The 21,029-nt window shown below is 34.5% G+C and overlaps 1 protein-coding gene across 1 annotated transcript in view; it reads left to right on the top strand.

Moving 5' to 3' along the window:
- The window catches only part of LOC145260551 (uncharacterized), a 165,945-nt gene that overhangs the window by 94,726 nt on the left and 50,190 nt on the right, over positions 1 to 21,029 (top strand). The window contains exons 2-5 of the mRNA XM_080118787.1: positions 5,882 to 5,909; positions 6,350 to 6,478; positions 7,133 to 7,242; positions 11,657 to 11,783. Of these exons, the coding sequence (XP_079974913.1) occupies positions 5,882 to 5,909; positions 6,350 to 6,478; positions 7,133 to 7,242; positions 11,657 to 11,783 (394 nt within the window). The remainder of the gene's footprint in view (positions 1 to 5,881; positions 5,910 to 6,349; positions 6,479 to 7,132; positions 7,243 to 11,656; positions 11,784 to 21,029) is intronic.

Here is a 21,029-nt window from a genome sequence, read left to right as displayed (position 1 = left end):
CCATTCTATCTCCTCTGGGATCCTCCAACCACTCAGTTGTATCAGTTAAGATAAAAATCAAATCTTCAGATGTACTTCTCTACCGTACTGTATATCGATACTCTATGGCAGACTGGGATAGCTTTCATACATTTATATCTGATCTAGCTCTGCATTCCATGTTTAAAAAGATGTGTCCTCTATAGAATCAGACCTGACTGAATGATTAATTGTAGGCATAGACCGATTCATACCATCCAAAAAATTCCAACAAACCTAACAGCCAGCCATGGTTCTCCCTAGAATTTGCTGCTGCCATCGTGCACAGAAATCACTTTTTCCATAGCTACCAACATAATAGATGTACTGAGACTAAAGCTGCTTTCAGGACTGCCAGCAACCACTCTAAAAGAGTAATAAAAATGCAAGAGAGCTATATGCTCAGTCCGTTTAATCCAAAGTAGCTGAGCAGCAGCTTGATCCCCACCAGTTTTGGCAAATAGCAAAAAGTATCCTGAACAGAAGCGTGCGTTCTATCCCAACCATCATCAATGGACCTGAGGTCATCTCGTCAGCATCGGACAAAGCCATATGACGATTTATTTAATTTCCACACCCAATTTTTATTTTTCAATTTAAATCCCTCTGGAGGGTAAATGTAGATTTCACAGTCAATCGGAGCATTTAAATAAGCATTTTTTACATCCATTTGCTGTATTTTTAAATTGTATTGAGTGGCAAGTTGTAATAAAATTCTAATTGTCGTTAAATTTGTCGTTGGTGAAAATGTTGCAAAATATTCCACTCCAGAAATTTGTGAGAAAACTTTTGCAACAAATCTTGCTTTAAGTTTCACTGCCAGAAGCTGTGTGTTTATTTTTTTTAATTTTAATTTTTTTTTTTTTTTTAAAACCCAGCGTGAAGAAATTCTGTTGGTTTTGCCACGATTTCATGTTATTTTCAGATAAAGGTTTCAATTCGGATACCATAGCTTGTTCCCATTCTTGATTTTCTGAATTAATCGCCTCATAACTTTCTGGTGCGCTGTTCAACGAATAACAGTAATCCACGGTGTAATCTTGTATCTTTTCAATTTGTAAGAAGTCTGGCCTTTTTCCTTCCCTTATTGGGTATCGACATGTCTGGTTAATATTTTCGTCAGAAGTTCTGTAATTGTCGTCGCTATTAATATTTTCATTATGATCGATTAAGATGCTAGGTAATATTTCACATTTTTCATCCACTGGATCGCCATTTTTTAAAATTTAATGTATCATTGAATTTTACACATCTAACCTTTTTTATGGCATCTTGAGCTGCGAAGTAGATTAAGTATGCCGAGCTATTTTTATCGTAACCTACAAAAGTACTTTTTTCGCTTTTAGTATTTAGTTTACTGGTGTTTTCTATAAATGCAAAACAATCAGAACCAAATAGATGCATTCTGTCCATTTTAGGTTTTACACCGCAAAACGCTTCATACAAGTGGCAAGGATAGTGGCGGATTTGTGTTTTAGAAAATAAACCATAATTAAACCGGAAAAATCATCAATAAAGTTCAAAACGTACCTTAGATTATTTCCCCCCATCGGGTTGATCGGACCTGCTAAGTCACAATGCACAAGTGAGAATTTTCGTAACTTTTTTTGTCTGGCATTCGGCTTATATCTTTTGTCATTTTCTCCTGTGCACACACATCACAATTTGGGAGATCGTCTGAAGGTATTATTTTCATGCCTTCGACTACATTTGATAATTTTTTTAATATCAGCTGTATTGCAGTGTCCTAGAATTTTATGCCAGGTTTCCAAGTCATGACAGGCAGTCTTTGAGGGAACCATACTTTTTAAATAATATAGTCGGCCATTTTCTTTAATGTCAAATACAGTTCCATTGGGGTATATCAATTTTGATGTATTTTGGCCAAATTGTATATTCGCGCCTTGTTTAATTGCAGCCTGCATGGAAATGTCTTGCTTAAATGTAGGTATGAACAAAGCATTTTTTAGAATACAGTTACAGATTTCGCCTTCATTATTTTTTAGGGATATTTTAGCAGCGCTTCTTTTCAGGACTATATCATTTATTTGACTACCGTTGGCAAGTGCGACAAAATGACTTTGATTTTATTAATTTTGATTCAAACTTTAATCCGCAGATTCCTTGGTGATAACGTGTGCTGTAGCACCACAGTCTACAAGGAGATTTTTACCGTTTGTGGTATTGTCAAAGTTACATGTGAATAGAAATGTATGTTCTTCCTTAAAGTTCTCAACGTTTTTTACGGAGTCCATTTAAGAGCGTTTATATCGACACTGGAAACTTGTGGTTGGGTCGTCCACAATTATAGCAGATAATTTAGTCTTTTTCTTGGGAAAATTACTTTTGGAGAATATGTTGCGGTGAGGTGCATAATTTGGTGGTGTCTGCTTTCAAGAAGCATTTTTGAACTTTAATATTGCTGGAGTTATTGTCCACGAGCATACGATTAGTCTCTTCATAACTGCGCAATGCCTCTTTAAATAGCTATTGCTTATTATTTCTACTGAGTTTTAAAGCATTGCCGGTTTTTCTGCCCTTATAACGTAGTCGGTAATCGTTTTATCCTCATTACATTTCAGAGACGTTAGTTCTGTATATAGGGATATTATTTCCGGTTTCCCTTTTGATAAATAATATTCTCTTAATATGTTCAATGCTTTCCTTCCATCATCCAATGCGTCTCTTAGAGACAGGCTCCTATCGTCTAAACATTGAATCAGTTCTGCAAAAAGTCACGTTCTTTTCGAGAAATTTGGGGTCGTTTGGATTCTGTTGGAGATTGTATGACTGTGTAGTTTTCGAATCCTAAGATATCCCAGAAATTTTACCTGACACAATTCGAATTTAGATTCCGATCAGTCAAAGAAAAGACGGTGGCTGGATGCATAACCTGTTAAGTTTTGAGACATTGTGTTGAACAAAGATGGCGGCATAGTTCAGATCAGTAACCAAGATGGCGGCCAAGAATCAAATGCGGTCGGTGCCGTAGTTAACGGTGAACTTTTTGAATCCAAAATTCGACAATTTTTATAATTTTAAACGTTTTCATTGGTTGTTTAGCACAGCCGTTGGTTATAAAAATGATTGGCGAATCCATTCGTCTCATACCCCCATCAGGAGTCAAAAACATTTTACATTTATCTAGCTGAAACCACTGTCAATAATTTTCCCACTCTTTATCTGTGCCTAAATCAAAACGTACATTCCATGAACAAAGCTTCTTAGAAGTGCACGCCTGTGGAACTTTCATCTATTTGCCTGTTTTCCACCTGACTACAACTTGGATGTCTTCAAGTCCAACATAAACAAATTCCTGATGAACCGCCCACTAAAGACACCTTATCAAATCTCAAATACTAACGATTACTACGATACTATCCCATTGATTATTGTACATGCAATAACCCTTATCCCTGAGTAGCTTCCGGGCCTTGATAAGTTCTGACCACCATGTAAAAAAAAAAAAAAAAAGAAATTTTCGACTCCGCTCTTGAGGTTCGCTTTCACAAATATCCATGGGCTTAGAGGTAATATAGATGATGTAGACTCTTACCTTTTAGTAAACTCCCCGGATATCTTAGCATTAAGTGAAATAAACTTACTCATTTGAGATTGTCGGACTGACTTCCTCATCTTGGTTGTTATAGTCACAATGTTTCGGCCGTTTTGCCCTCCGGCCTTCATCAGGTGTTTTGTATCGAACTGGGAACCGTTTGCTAGGAGTCTCGAACCCAACCCTTTATTATTATTATGAGGGTACCGTGTTTGGACTCCAGCTAGGCTCTGGGACATAGTTGCTTATTCTCTGTTTGGAATGTTACTTTTTCACTGCCTTCGTTCAGGATTGAACTTGGCACCTTTGGGTAACTGTAAACTTTGATACAACATCTATGACCACTCGGCCATATGTCACTAGGACAATTCTTAGTTGGTTTTTGTTAATGTTAAACCTATGTTGTTATTCAAGGTTTTCTCTCTCTATTAGAGGTGTCCAAATTGCATTCAGCTCTACGCTTGGTTTGCTCAGTAGGTTATGTCCAAGCATGTGAGCTGTTTAAGTTTTCTCACTTTCCAGTGGGTCTGTTTATTATTTTTACTTCATCCCATAGGGGGGGGGGGCGATGCCCCCCTCTCCATCCAGACATGGTTGGCTATACCCGATTTTTCCGTCTCCCTTTGTTACTGCTTTTCGGTGTTCTTCCACCCTTACTTTAAGGGGGCAGTATGTTTCACCCTTGTAAACCTTTTTGCAACTGCATGGGATGGAGTATATGCAGTTCTTGGTCATGTTCTCCATGTGGGGCTTCACTCACACGAGATGTCATCTGAGTGTTGACTCTTGAATACCGTCCTGATGTAGGGGGCACATATTCTGAATCTTTTCGGAGATGCCTGGTATGTATGGTAGGCAGAGCGTTGGTGGTTTTTGGGTTTCATTCTCCTCTCTTATACTATTACCACGTCTGGTGGATAGGATGCTATCGGGGTAGTTATGACGGAGGGTATTCTTCAACCTGACCATTTCTTGGTGGTATGTAATGGTGTCGCTACTTATTGTCTCTGCCTCGATGTAGGCAACGTGCAATTCCATGTTTGATACTGTATGGGTGATGGAAGTTGAAGTTAAGATATTGTCCGGTGAAGGTAGGCTTGCGATATACGGATGTCTTCAACCCATGCTCTGTGCGTGATGAGTATATCAAGGAAGGCAAGTTGGTTATCTTTTTCTTTCTCCATTGTGAACTGTATCGATGGTCTTATTGAGTTCACATGGTCTAGGAGAGCCTGGATGTCTTCCTGATGGGGCCAGAGTATGAAGGTGTCATCAACGTATCTTAGCCACATGGTTGGCTTTAAGGGAGCTGAAACTAAGGCCATGTCTTCGAAGTATTCCATGTATATGTTCGCCATCACTGGTGATAATGGCGAGCCCATAGCTAGCCCCTCCTCTTGTCGATATAGGTCAGTACCCATTCTGAAGTAGGTTGTTTCTATGCAGAATATCAGCATTTCCATTAAGTTTGGCAATGGTACACATGTGCGCTCTTCTATGGAGAGGTCCACAGTTAGTTTGTCTTGAATTACTGCTAGTGCCTCACTATTCTTTTCTAGACATGGTCTCAAAAAGTAGCCTTTTTTGTCGAAGTGGTAATATGCCTTGTTAGGAGTTAACATTAAATAAAGCTGGTAGAGTATATATGTGAGTATATTTATCATACAAGTGAATGTTAAACATCAAAAATGATATACATGAAAAGTAATTATAAAATGCTGAATAGGTGTGGAGGCTGGTATATGGATCTGCAGAATAGATTTCCACAATGGTTCGGGAGTCTAAGATATCGTTGGAGTTGGCATTTTAGGAATTAAAGAAGTCAGTCGGACTTTCACCATCCGACTCTGCAACCCTGCTTTAGATTAATCATTATGAAACCAGGGCTCATTCTAGACGGATAATTTTATGAGGAAGTAGTTATGAAGTTAATTTATGAAGTTAGACCCCTTTTAATATAATTAAATGTCCATCTCTCTAGAAAAGCAATGAAAATGCTGCCGTGGAATGACCCAGAAGTGAAACTTGCAAAAGTGTTGGTACCCCAACTGGTTCTTTTACTTTGAAAATAACAATTTGTCTGTTTTCTATCAAAGAAGCAGTATGTTAAAAATATTAAAAAAAATTTTCTTTTAGAAATTGAAAGACCTTTTTACCCAAAATTATATTTACTAAAGATAAAATAGTGAATTCAAATTTTAAGACTAACTTTTGTTAGTGTTGCTGAAAATACTCTCTCACACAAACATAATTTGTTGACAGCTAATTTGGTTTGTATTTAAATGTTTATGTATCTTTCTTTTTCAGTTTCCTGAAAAATCTAGAAGAAGAATTGGTAAGTAGCAAACCATCTTTAACTGCTATTTGTGAATTTCAATTCAAGATTAGATTTTATTTGTTCAAACTTCACGCTTTAACCTTACTATTATTAGCATTTTTTTAATGCACAAATGAGTCTTTGTGCATTTAAGATTAACCATGTCTATAAAATTCAAACTGTTTTGATTGTAGTTTTATATAACACTTTATTTTTCAGTAAAGATTAATTTGCTTGATACAAGATGTTTATCTTTGTCAAAACTAACATTAAGTTGAACATATGATTACATGTCCATAACTTCTATAGCATACAACTGTTAGCATAGGATAGTTGTGTTGGTTGACTGAATTTGTTTATTTTGAGTGCTTGTGTAGAGCTTAACACCTTAACATAAATTACTTGTTATGAAATTAGTTTTTAATTCTGTTAACTTTTTTAACTTTTTTTCTTTACAGGTTGTTCTAAGGAATTGGATGTGTACAAACCAAATGTCAATGGACAATGGCCTTCAAAAACGTACAACACCACATTTAAACCATCTATCAATAATGGTCAACTTTATTTGACTGTCATGTGGATAGCAAGTATGTTTTTCCGTACATTTAGTTTCCTATTGTAATAAATCCAACCACTTCAATTAGATCAGTTGAATACCTACTTGATATGACACTTAAATTTTTTACATTTAAAATGTTTCTTGTAAATAATACTAAGTAAAACTTTTTGTAATAAAACAGTACTTTTAGGCTATTCATTTTATTCACAAAAACTAATAGCCTAAAGCAGACATACTATTATTTACATTAAATTTTACTGTCTGCTTTTAGGCTATTAGACTTTCTGTAAATAAAATTATTTTCAGGCTACTAGTAAAATTTCTAAACTTTTTTTTTTTTTTTTAAGACTATTTTAATTTATGAATGATTAAACAAGTTCTGACAAAATCTTACAATCTACAAGTCCTAGATTAAAACAATATCAAATATAACTTGATAGGAATAATGTATTGCTAAACAAACATGGTGGATTCAGATTTCAATGACTCATGTCTGAGTATTCAGGTAATCTGGCAAAAATTCCCTTGTTTGCTCTGCAATTCTGATCCAAAGAAACTAAAAATAGAGTAACTCATTGAGCTTTAGTAGATATTTCCTTTTATTTTAATTGTGACTCTATTATAAACTGATGCTTTTAGGTTTGTTTGATAGAAATTAATCTTTTCAATTTTGTATATGCAGATACCACAAATATGAATGGATTCGAAATTATCTTGAAATCAACTAATAGGTCGGATATTTGTATAATATATAACTACACTGATTCGGTTAAAAACTATCCTCCTGGCCTGGTAAGTTATTTTATTCTGGAAATGTTTTCAGTTACATCTGTACTCAAATTAAATTTTGACAAAAGCAATATTCAATCAAATTGATTTGAACCCCCCCCCCGCTTGCTCCCGAATGAACAATTGTGGTAACTACAGGGTCTTCCCCTCCCCCTCCACAACCTGCCTTCCACTGTCACTCTTAACTGGACTGTTATCAACCTTTGCAAATCTAAGACTATCCCAACCATCATAAAACTGGCAAAACCCACTGCCTCTCCTAAAACTAACTCCTATTGATCGATCTTTTGTTCCCAGTCATTGCCATCCATTGACCTATCATGCTATTTTAGCTTTTGTGTTCCTTTGTGAACAACTTTCTATCCATTGTTCTACTGATAAACTCATTTCCCCTTTTTGTTATACTTTTTTTTTTCTTTCCCACTTCCCAACCAAATGGACAAAAACAATTTACTTTGATTTATTGCTTATGAATTAAAGATTTGTATATAAAACCTTATGCGGTATTGTTTTCAACGGAAATTAAAAACAAAATTAAGAAAAATGGTATCTAGGTAAAATGTGTCCTTTTGCCCATTTTTACATGACCTCAAATCAATTTGTTTTGACATTTTTAATTCTTCACTCATTGTCTCAAAGCCATTTGATCTTTAATTTCTACAATTTAATTGTTTTGGGGCAAAATTCTTTTATTCAATGCCATATTTTGACAATGTTTTATGAGAGAATGTTCCACCAGCACTCCTAAAATAATCACATGACATAAAATTTACCTACTGTAAGATCAAGTTTTTTAGTTGAGAATTTAAACCTGGTTTGACTGCAAAGTCAATAAATCCAACTGAAAATAGTTTGTGCTCAAAAAGGATTTAATTTGTTAGGAGCATTTTCCTCAATGTTTCATACAAAAAGGGACAAATGAGATTGGACTTTGTAGCATTTAGATATTTTATTTTACAAGATCTGAAGGACAAAATTTGATAGATTCAGGTAAAAGAAATTCTATGCTATTTAAAAAATGACGTGCATACCTTTGTTACATAGTAAAGTCTAAACCTTTAATGCCAATTCAATGACTAACATGAAGAAATCTGCAGTTACCACATTGCCATTCACGCAGATCGATCTCCTGTTTTGTTCATAATTCAGTAAATATGTATCCCATGTTCTATAGCAAACTAGTGTGAAAAATGCTAAATATTAAACTTCACTTATTTAAAAAAAATTTCTTTGACTTATTAGGCAAGATTTTCATGTACACAACCTAAGTTGACCTGATGGCATCACATTCTTATATTAATGCTATTTTATGGACAAGCGCATAAAGTGTAGTTTTAAAATAACATTTAAATCCAGTTTTAGAAATAAAAGTCCATATATAACGACCCATGCCGCAGCATTCCCACCGGGTGTCCTTAACCTCGTCGCATTCCACCTGATGTAACAGGTGTTCTCTTGATCGTACATTGTCCTGCTACAAGTTGGTCTGTTGATTGTCTTCATCCACTGTGTTTTCATGGTGGGGCGCTTTGCCTCTCGATCGAATCGTCTCCTACCCTGTGTAGGTAGTCTCCGGTTGCATCAATCACTCCGCTGGTCTTGCGGCTTGCTGCAAAATGAACTCACCACAAACAAACAGAACTCCGGTTTATAGCAATAACAAACTATTAATTTATTACTTCATAACAGCTACTGTCTAAATTGATGTGACTGACTATAGAATTGAAACGATGTAAGACCAGTAAAGTCAGATTTCCCATTAACACAGGCTAGTTAACATCATAACATCAGGCCCTGAGCGACCCCAAGTCAGGAGCACTTGGCCAGCCCAGCCGTTCCATTTGCTGGCTATGACTCTACTTTTTAGAATTCCTTTTTCTAAAAATCCAACCCCTTTTTCCCCACCTCTCCTTCAGAGAGTGGTTACAAACACCCTTTCTTCCTCTTAGAGCTTACCCTTCGTCTTGTCCACTCAGCACCTCTCTCTCTCCCTTTTAGCCTATGTATTTGTACTGAGGTTTTTACTTATCAAATTAGGAGTGATTAGTCATATATTTTTATTTTTAACTCCTTGTCAAAACAATTTTTTTTTTTTTCAAATCTCTAAAACAAACCTTTTTAACTGACGATATCAAATTATCATTATCTCGTTTCCACCTTAACATTTTTTTTTTCTTTTAGACTACCTTTTAGGGTTTTCGGATATGCTGAAAACGAATAGCGCATTTAAATTTTCCACAAATTTCCTCAAAGCTTTCCAACTATTAAGCAATGTCATTTCTTATTGCTAGTACGTGCATTCGCGCAGTTTCTCGGGGTTGCGTTCATGCGTACCAAGATGGCCACCAGCGATAACATAAATAACATTGCTTAATATCCGGAAAACTACTTATTTGCAGAAAATTTAAATGCGACATTTGTTTTCAGCATACCCTAAAACCTTCAAAAGTAATCATTTTAAATGTTAAGGTGGAAATAAAGTAAAAAAAAAAAAAAATTAACGTTTTATTTCTTTGTCTACATGTTTTAATTTTCAGGAAAACAACAGAATAGAAATGATGAAAATTACCATCAGCTGGTGAATATATAGTTGTTGCTTATCAGGATTCCTGGTGTCCTTGTACTATGACAGCTACATTGAGGATTCATGTAGAGTACGATTTATGGTTGCATCTCGAAAATAGGGGCATATTTTGAGCCAGATAGAGGATTAACAAAATTGAAAATTGGACTGGTCCAAAAATGCATAAGTTCTGGTCGACTATGGGAATTTCCATCTTTTATAGAAATCCAAAATCATTATGAAAAATTTTCGATTTATTTCTAGGATTAATTCATATCTACTCATTTTTTTTTTTCTTTGAGGGGAGTAGTAAATACCAGCCATGAATGTGCTTTAGGCATTCAATAAGCTCTCCTTTCATGGGGAAGCAGGAAAAGACCTACTCTCAAAGCTATATTTAAATACCACTATAATACTTAGTTTTGTTCATGAATAGAAACCTACTGTATGATACCATGCGCCAGTTTAAAATAAAATTGAAATTTATACATCTTAATTTTATAATTCATAGCTTATGGTAAAGAGATACATCAGATTTGACTGCATCATCAGAAAGAACACACAATTTTACATAAAACTGCCAAGTTTCATGAGAATAGCTTAAAAAATAAATAAATGGTGGTGAAATTACCGAATTTCTTGAAATGTTGAGGTCCGTATTTTAGCCCACTTTTTCTAAAGAAAAACGTCCACAGAAAAGCCTAAATTTTGGCACTTAAAATTCTCATAACTTTTGAACTACTGATGATATTTGCATAATTCAAACGGTTTTAAACATCTTTTACATACTTCTTTTCATGCAAGTTGATAAAATAATTATCTAAAAAGAAAAATCAACTTGTAATGCTAATTGTAGTTGTAGCTAGTTGAGCATTTTTTTTTAAATAGATTAGAGTTCAGTTGACCACTTGCCATGAAAATAATTATAGAGCAGAGACAGGCTTGCAACATCTCTTCTATGGAGAAAGTGGTTGAAGGGAAGAGAAAAGAGCATCACCTATGTTTCCAAGCTGGTTTTGAACGCTATCCAGACTGGATAGTGCTGAGCAGCTCTTGTCAGATGTGGCAACAGTACTCCACTTTTAGAGTGTAAATGGCTCTTATACAAATAGGATTGGCAGTTATAAAACCACTTGAGCGGTAGAATGATCTAACCTTTTTTAAAGCAGTCTTGGCAACAGATTTGATGGATGTGTTCCATTACAGATGAGTGCAGGTCGGTTCCAGAAGCTAGTCAGGACATAAAGCTTCTCCAAGATCAGCCATTCATTTCAATTTACCCCAATTGATCCATGATTATAAAAGGAGGAGCTTTGTTTTTGATGCATTAAAATTATCGGCCACCCCCACATTGTATCACATCTTCAAGATCAAAAGAGAATCAGAAGGTGCTTGATCATTGCTGCCCTTTAAAAGGTTGCCATTTGTTTTTCTGCATAAATGTCTACGAATGATCTAAGAATATGCTAGATCATTGAAGATTATAAAGAGTTAGGCCCAGAATGGGACCTTGAGGGATGTCAGCATAATACTAAGTTTAGGATTCCTACTTATTACCAACTATCAAACAGGATTTTATAATTGAGGACACGACATTTCCAGTTATTCCACAGCTGGCAATCTTGTGAAGTAGACCTTTTCTGCCATACTATATAATAAGCCTTTGATATATCAAGAGCTATTGCTCTAGAAACAAAGTCTGTCAAGACTGTCTTTTTGGTTTAGAGAAAAGCTTTTTTGATAAGAGAATTGTGATGAATGAAAAACTTTCACATTCATTTAGATAATTTAATTTTATGTATATTTTTGCCTGTCTTGGAATTTTGATCAAATCACTTTTTCTTTTTATTTCAGTATTCTTTTTCGATTAAGCTTTCAATGAGGAGTAAACACAAAAACCGGGATTTTAAAGGACTGTTATTTCCTTTGCCCCACTCTGGTAATGAATCGCAAGTTTTTTCTGTGGATTTTGATACAAGGGGTAAGTTATAATTTTTCTGTGCAAACATTATCTTGGTGCCAACAAGCGTGAATATGTGTATAAATCTGCAGTTTATTACATAGTTTTTCATGAGATTTTTTATAATTGGTGGATTGAAAAATGTTCATAAGATTGTTACTAAATATAGCTTCAAGTTCTTAGATTTAAAATCCAAACTTTACAAATGTTCTTAATGTAATTTCAGATATTAAGATTGAAATAGCTGAATAGGATCTTCTGCAATTAAGTGCTTTGAAAATCTGGTTGATTGACACTAGCCTAAAATTGGGATTGGATTGATGTTTAAGTTTAAAAAAAAATAGATGGATTGTCTGGGGTTATGATGACTAAACTATGTTGTGCTTTCTCTATCAATCAATCTACTCATGTGTTTAAAAGATCTGCCAAGCTTTATTGTTGATGAAAGAGATTTAAATAAAGGATTGGTTTTGTCACGGCTGAAAACGAAAACTATAAGTAGGTAGTTACAATAGGTATTAGGTTGAGCAAAAATCATGTCTTTTGACATGAAGTTGAACATAAAAACATTTTTGCACCAACCTACTAGATATCTATGAATCGGTATTTTTCCGTATTCATATAAAAACCCCTTTGTATTTTATTTAAAAAGAAAATATAACTTTATATATGGGTTGTGGGATTGCATTCACTATGAAAAGATCTAATTTGCATATTCTTTTAAACATTCATTTATTATATAAATTTCAACTGTGTGCCGCCTAAAGTTTTTGACAGACTCAACCAACATTGACAAACTTGGTATCGTTTTAAAGTTCAAACCCTTGGAAAAATATCGAAAAATTAGCCAAAATGATAAAGTGTAAGTTGGTCAGCTGGCCGGTTTTCTGCATGATGGGGTCATAAGATTTAGTGAAACTTTAACATTAATTCTATATAATTTAATAGATTTCTAATGTTATTTATAAATATTTGGAAAAAATGCTTAGTCATGTTGCCGGATGTGACGTCAGCTATCATGACGACTTTTAATACTTACATTAACCGCTTTCGAAGAGTGACATGATACTATAACCCAGAGTGAAATACTAATTTTCAAATCCAAAAAAATTGGTACCAACGTGATTATTGCATTTCAAAATGTAAGATGACAAAGTATCACAAATCGACAAGGAAAAAAAAATTGATTGAAAAATATTTACCGACGAAGATCATAATTGCTATATTTTAAAATGTAAACAATGCATTTCAATACAAAACTTGAAAGGTCTGAGTGATAATCCCAAACATATATGCTATTATTTGAGTACCGGGGGGGGGGAGCATAATGAGTAAATAAACGTTTGTTTCTCTAAAGCTTTATACTTGCAGATTTTAATGTGAAATGTGAGTTATTGGATTTGGTGAGATCCTAGGCATAACTTTTTTTTTTCCTGAGTGGGGGATGATGGTTGTATGATGTGTTTACTTCGGTGATGACATCATTATCTTCTGTTAAAAAAGATGCATATATTTATGATGTACTACATTGACAAAGATGTCATATACCAAAAATCACATGGCTGAACTGCTGATTCCAAAATCTAGGTAAATGGATCAGTCTACTCTAGGGGCTTATTTGTAACCTTCCAAAAAATCACAAATATATCAAGTAATCCGGAGTTAAGGAGAGGATTAAAGTCACTGGAATGCTGACTGATACTACACTCAGGAATTCATGTTGAAGTAATGGTTGCCTAATCCCTAACCGTGTTAATGTATTTATGTATTAATTTTGAAAATGAGTATATTTTAAAAAGTGGGGTGGGGGATATGAAATCGGTCCCGAAAATGGCTGAAACTGTCTATTTCATGTATATTAACATTGGGGTGGCAGATATGAAGTCAGTCTGGGAATTGGATGATATAAGTGGAAATGTATACTAGCAGGATACTCAGCATTACCCGGGATTGGATGAGGTAGGAAGAAATATATATATATATATATATATATATATATATATATATATATATATATATATATACTAGCAGAATACCCGGTGTGTCCTGGTATTGAATGACGTTGCTGGAAAGATATACTAGGAGAATACCTGTCACCCAGAATTAAATAACGTTATTGGAGAGATATACTAACGTTATTGGAGAGATATACTTACAGAATAACCAGCATGACCCGGATTGAATGAGATAGGTCGAACATATATACTAGCAGAATATATATCGTGTTGCCTGGGATTGGATGAAATTGGTGGAAATATATACTAGCAGATAACCTAGCATCGCCCGGGATTGAATGAGATAGATTGAAATATATGCTAGCAGAATACCTGGCGTCGCCGGGATTGAATGAGAAAAGTGGAAATATATATTAGCAGAATACCCTGCATGTTAAATGTATCTTAATTGATTGGTGTGTTTAATGTGGGATAAATTTCGGAAACATGATTGTCAAAATAACATATCCAAGAATTATGAAATGTGAGTTAATGGATTGGTGTGTCGATGCAATATTAGGAAAATCTGAGTTATGTTCAGGAAATGTTATTACTTAAAAATATGGTATCTGTCGTCGGGAGGGAAAGAATACAGCAACGTGGAATTTAGTAGTGAAGCAAGGATTGCGTAATTCTTAACCTTCTCAAACATTTTTGTTTGTAAAACTTGAGTAATCTTCCGAAAATGACGTCTTTTTTCCAAAAACTATGGTGTCAGTAGTGGAGAATGAAAATGAAGCAGTAATGTGGAATTTGATAATGAAGCAAGGGTTGTCTAATCACTGTATCAATGTATTTATGCATTAATTTAAAAATCCTGCTGAGACATCTTTCAAAAATTCCATAATTTTTCTTACAATTAATAGTGCCAATATTAAGGAAAGAAACCCAGTAAGGTTGAAATTTTTTTTTTTTTTTTTTTTTACATGGAGGTCACCACCAGAAGCCACTCGAGGATAAGGGTTATTTTGTGTACAATAATCAATCGGATAGTGTTGCAATATTCATTAGTATTAGAGATTTGATAGTGTCATTACTTAAGGGGCGGTTCATCAGGAATTGGTTTGTTGGACTTTAAGAAATCCATGTTGAAGTCAGGAGGGAAACAGGCAAGCGGTAGAGAATTCCACAGGCGTGCAGTTCGAAGAAAGCTTTGTTCATGGAATCTACGTTTTTGAGTTAGACACAGATAAAAAGTGGGGAAAATTGACTGGTTTCAGCTAGACGGGTATTTATCAGGAAAGATTGGCGAGGGAGAGGGCCAGAGATTGGAGCACAGACGAGCATCTGCCATGGAAATAATAAAACAAAGATAGGCTCGCAACGTCTCTTCTGTGAGAGGTTGCAAGGAAGAGAAAAGGCATCCCCCACTAAGCTACAAAGTCTATTTTGTACTTTGTCAAGGCAGGATAGGTTGTTTTTAGCAGCTCCTGCCCAGATGTGGTAGCAGTATTCCATCCTTTGACATACTTGGCTTTTATATAGAGAATTGCATCAGTAGTGAGATACCTTCTGGAGCAGTAGAAGGATCCCACAATTTTTCCAGTGACCTTGGCAACACTTGATTTTAGATCAGGAGTAAAGATCAAACCCAGAAGCTTGTCAAAACATGGGGCCTCCCTAGACGAGAGCCATCCATTTCCATTGATGCTAGATAGGGATCAGAGCGTTGATGATGTAAAGATAGAAGTTTGGTCTTAGATGCATTAAAGGTAATCAGCCACCTCTTTCCCCACTGTACCACGCTCGAGATCAGGAGAGTCAGAATTTTGTCATTTACAGCCTTTGATGTGTTGCCGTAGATGGTCGTGTCAACGAATGATTTAAGTATGTGTTTTGGGCGATCATTGATGTAGATCAGAAGAGTTGGGCCCAGGATGGACCTCTGAGTGGCTCTAGCATTAATACTGCAGGCCTCTGATTTTTGTCCATCAACCACTACTCTTATGAGCCTATCAGAGAGAAATGATTTAATAATTATTTCCAGTTATACCGTAGTTGCCATACCTTATTGAAGACCTTTGATATGTCAAGCAATTGCCCTAGAAAGGGAGCCTTTATCGAGATTCGCTAATCCGATGAGATATAACTTAATTTATGGTGGAGCAATGGTTTCCTAATCAATAACTAAGACAATGTATTAATTTGGAAATCCTTATGATTCACCTTCTAAAAATTGTTTCAGGTCTTTTAAAATTTGGTAGCCTTTGTGGGAAGAGAAATTATTTAGTATGTGTTGTAGAATACCTGTCGAGAGTATGTGAAATTGTTTCATGAGTATGTGAAATTACGTGTTCGATAAAATTATTTTAAATGTGTTGTATATTGCCCATCCTCACAAAAGTAAAATTTCAAGTACATGTTGTAAATAATTACCGATCCTAGGTAAGGTACAATTATTTGATACAGGTAATACACATCCTAGGGTAGGTAAAATATTCTTTTGCTCGAAATGGCAGATGATACATAGGCATTAAAAATTGTTATTCTCGTAAGAATAACAAATATGTTCAAAATCAACTTATATATATGAATGAAAAAAAAGACAAAATGGCCACGTGTTCTTGGTGGGGGGGGGTACTATTCTTTAGAACTTTATATGCTCCCTAGATCATAAAATCTACGATTTGTGAAGGGACTTCGTATCTACATTTATTTATATTGACTTTTATAAAATTCATGCTATTCCATCCTTTCACGTATTTTTCATATAAAAAGTGAAACTGAATCGAAAGCGAAGTCCTCTTCCCGGCCTTTTATGCCGGTACGTCCAGAAAGCCATCTGCTTTAAGCAATGGGGAGGAAAAACCCTCATATCAGACAATTGCTATTTGGACCCTCGCTTTTTAAGGAAGCTGGTTTTCTCCAACATCATGGGGAAAAGAAACGGCAGAAAGCTTAACTGGCCTCCAGCCAACATTCGTTTTTGCAAGTTAACTTTTGATGAACACTTATGTCTCCCTAGCGTAGCAGTAAAATGTTACGTTTTCTATCACTTTGTTCTGCCTTCAGGTTCGTTTTATTTTTCTTTTACACCCGGGCAATGCTAGGTACCCCTGCTAGTCTATAATAAAAATTTCACCTGTCTGTTGAAATGTATGTTTCTAAGTCTGCGTAAAACATTCGACAGAGGTGACTGATTTTCACAAAATTCAGATGAGCCAATATCTAAAAACTGGCTAAAAACATTGATTCCTTCACCCTCAACTGGGCACTTTTCTACGGGTAGGAGTCAATTTTTTTATTTATTTTATTTTTATTTTATTTTTTTTATTTGTTTTTTGTTTTGTTTTTTTTCTCGCCGATATTTTCGAAAGTCATCCCCTCTTTTCGATTAACTAGCATTAATTTAAACCCATGCCATTTCCAGTTTGTCGATGGGTGTAACAGCAAAGGGGTCCCTTTTTTTTTTTTTTTTTTTTTTTAATCCGCACACCTCCAAACACCTGGGCACCCAGGCTAGTCCTATATATATTTTGATTGCAGAAATTCCCCTCTCAACCAAATTACCGTAGATGCCACTTACAAATTTATTTCTAAACTATTACACATGATTTTATGTAACTTTCGAACGCTGTTACAGGCACACTTATTTTTAATAAAATCCTACATTACATCCTAGGAGTGTCATCATCACTATCGCCAACACCTATAGATGAAGCACTTTGTATTGTCCCCTCTAAAAGAATTCCTCCCACAACGTCTAGACTGGGTAAAAATATAAACATAACTATATTGTCCTGACACTCTTAACTGAATTGTACACACCTACACCTACCTTTTTATACTTCCCCATTCAAAAATAATTTGTCTTCACTAACAATTAGGCTATTCCCATTGGCTAAGAATATAAAAATCTATTATTCTGGATTACACACCATCTTACAAAAACGAACACACTAAACCTTTAATATGGCCGTTCACTTTACACAAATCATTTTTTATGAATGTTAAACCAAATAAACAAGTCTACATACGCTCATTAACTTTTAACTACACAAATTTTATCACCGCATTGTTGGAAAAAAATTGACACTGTCACCACCCAAACTTTGTTAGTTCATAGTATGTGCACATGGGATCTTGACAGCAACTATCAAGGTTAATTATGTGGGAAATATTTTGACAGAAACCTCCACTTCCAAAATAGGGTAGTGTGTGTGTGTATATATATATATATATATATACTAGCTGTACACTGCCACGCATTGCAGTGGCTCAATTTGGTGTAATGGAAAAATTTAATAAAAGAGAAAATGCATGTTTCTTATATTAGTACAGCAATCCACTGCAAAAAGTGAAAAAGAAGGCGAAACTGAAAAAAATGGTGCTCTTGCAGAATTTGATCTGGATCCTCGAGAGTTTCTGTCAATCATTCATGTTTTGGACTTGACCAACAATCAGTGGATGAAGCCGAACGTAGCAAAAATATTGAAACGCTAAATGCTTTTTTTTTTGTTTTAAAAAATGTGATTTAGTAATTAATATTTGGTTGATGGTGGGGGGAGGGGGGTTACTATACACAGATTCGAAAAAGTCGTCCAAAAACAAATAAATGAAAGCAAAGGTAAGGTAATTTACGTTTCTACCTAATTGGATAATTGTTTAGTGTTTTTATGTAATGTAAAATGTTTAATTGGCTCAAAAAACAGAAATGGTCGCGAATTCTGTTGAATACGTTAAGTTTGGGAAAGTAAGTTGAAAACTAAAAACTATACAAAACAGTGTCTGAAACTCACCAAACATATGTTACCATGACATAGGCTGGCATAATGGATAGGTTTCTGACTGTATTTTGTATAGTTTTTTTAGTTTTAACTCACTTTCTCTAACTTAAAGTAATCAACAGTGTCCACCACCATTTGTAGCTTTCAAATACACCAATAAACACTGTTTTTCGAGCCGACTAAACGTTACATTAAATGAAAAGGGTTTATATTACTAAACACAGATACAAAGAAGTTGTCAAAAAATAAATATATAACAAATAAATGTTATCAAAGGCAAGAAAAGTAAGTGTTCTACCTAACTGGATAAGATTTTAGTGTTTTTATGTAATGTATAATCGGTTCAAAAACATTCAATGTTTATCGGTATATCTGAAAAATACAAATGGCGGCAGACTGTATCGAACATGTTAAGTTTGGGGAAATTTTGGGAAAATGAGTTTAAACTAAAAATACTGTTAGGAACTCACTCAATATATGTTACCATGATGTAGGCTGGCATATAATCGGTGGTTTTAAACTTTTGCTCGATACAGGTGACGACTTTTAAAAATCCCTTTTAGTGATTACCTGGTGTGAGGATATTTGTACAACTAAACGGCAAATCTGCTCAAAAAAATCCGGTATTATTTTACTTTAAGGCCCGTTTCACGTTCATATATAACGAAATATTTTATTGTAGATTTCGGTGTGCTAAAAACGAATCTGCAAACCGTTTACGTAGCAAAAAAAAAGTTTTCATGACATTCATGAAATTACTTTTTCGAAAAGTGGGTGATCACTTTTCAATGTAAATTTAACTTAGAATGGGCACCCACTTTCTGGCCACCTGAGAGAGGGGCATTTTTCTGTTTCTTGGCTAAAAAGTTTTTTTTGTTTGATTTCTTTTGCATGGTAATAACCCCTGAACTCTGGGACTATTTTCCATTTAACAGCCGTAGCCTTCGTTTACGCTATGCGTAAGCATAAACGAAAGCTGTTTAGCCAATAAACATGGGAAAAAATCCCCCCTCTCTCAGGTGGCTAGAAAGTGGGTGCTCATTTTAAGTTAAATTTACATGGAAAAGTGATCGCCACTTTTTCGAAAAGGTAATTTCTTCATATCATAAAAACTATTTTTTTGTGACGGAAACGGTTTGCAGATTCGTTTTTAACACACCAAAATCTACAAAAAAAAGTTTGTTATTTACGAACGTGAGACACACAGCCCTTAATGGAAAATTATATCAAAAATCCGGGGGAAAATAGTTTTCAATAAAAACAGCAAATGAATTCGATAGAAAAAAAATGGATGCTATTTTTTTTTCTTTCTGTGTGTTTCTTGGCTAAAAAGTCTTTTTGTTTGATTTCTTTTGCATGGTATTAACCCCTGAACTCTGGGACTATTTTCCATTTCACAGACGTAGCCTTTGTTTATGCTATGCGTGAGCATAAACGAAAACTGTTAAATATGCATTCGCGTACCAAACTGCCTTGTAAAAAAAACCTTTTAGCCAATAAACACGAAAATAAATGCCCCTTCCTCAGGTGGCCAGAAAGTGGGTGCTCATTTTAAGTTAAATTTAGATGGAAAAGTGATCACTCACTTTTCGGAAAAAAAAATTTCTTCAGATCATGAAAACTATTTTGATACTCCTTGGGCGTTGAGTTCCATGGCGACCCGCAGAATTATTTAATGGTCGTTCCCTTAGTACCCCCCTAGTAGCAGTGTCAGAAATTTCGTGAAAATAGCGAATAATTCCACCCCATCTTTCCAAGCTTATAACTCCTCGAAAAATGCAATTCAAGCCCTAATTTTTTTTTTTTCAATTAAAGGAGCAAGGACCAAGATTTCATTAAAAAAAAAATTAAAAAAAACGTGTTTTTTTTAAAAAGGTTTTAAACTTCGGACTTTACAGGTAAAATTCTAAAAGAACATTATGTTTTTTTTGTTTTAAATTTGAATATATTATGTTATGTATGGACCTTTTGTCTTCAATTTGTGAGTAAATAATTATGTACTTATCGGGTTCTAAATTAATTATTATTAGACATTTACAAAATGGGAGGCGTGAATTATTCGACCCCCTGTCTTTCCAAGCTTATAACTCCTCGAAAAATGTAATTCAAGCCCTAATTTTTTTTGTCAATTAAAGAAGCAAGGACCAAGGTTCCATTTAAAAAAAAAAACAAAAAAAAAAAAACAAATAACGTGGTTTAAAAAAACTTTACAGGTAAAATTCTAAAAGAACACTGTTTTTTTTTTTTAATTTGAATATATTATGTATTGACCTTTTCTCTTCAATTTGTGAGTAAATTAAATATTTACTTTCGGGTTACTAAATTATTTACTTTTTATAGACACTTAAAAATTGGTATGGGGGGGAGGGTTCGTGAATTTAAAAAAAAAAAAAGTTTGTCTAAAATATTATATTCGATTTATTGGAAAGAACATAAAATTTCACATTGACCCTGAAAATATCGTAAAAATAGAATCAATAGAAAAATTTTGATAGATTTTTAAAATTTAAAAATTGAAAAATATTGAGTTCGGAAAATTCATTAAT

The sequence above is a fragment of the Euprymna scolopes genome, chromosome 36 (assembly GCF_053919585.1).
Source record: "Euprymna scolopes isolate OS-2025 chromosome 36, ASM5391958v1, whole genome shotgun sequence".
In the NCBI taxonomy this organism is placed as follows: domain Eukaryota; kingdom Metazoa; phylum Mollusca; class Cephalopoda; order Sepiida; family Sepiolidae; genus Euprymna; species Euprymna scolopes.
Note: the sequence above shows the minus strand (reverse complement) of the source record. Positions and strands in the feature narration are given on the sequence as shown.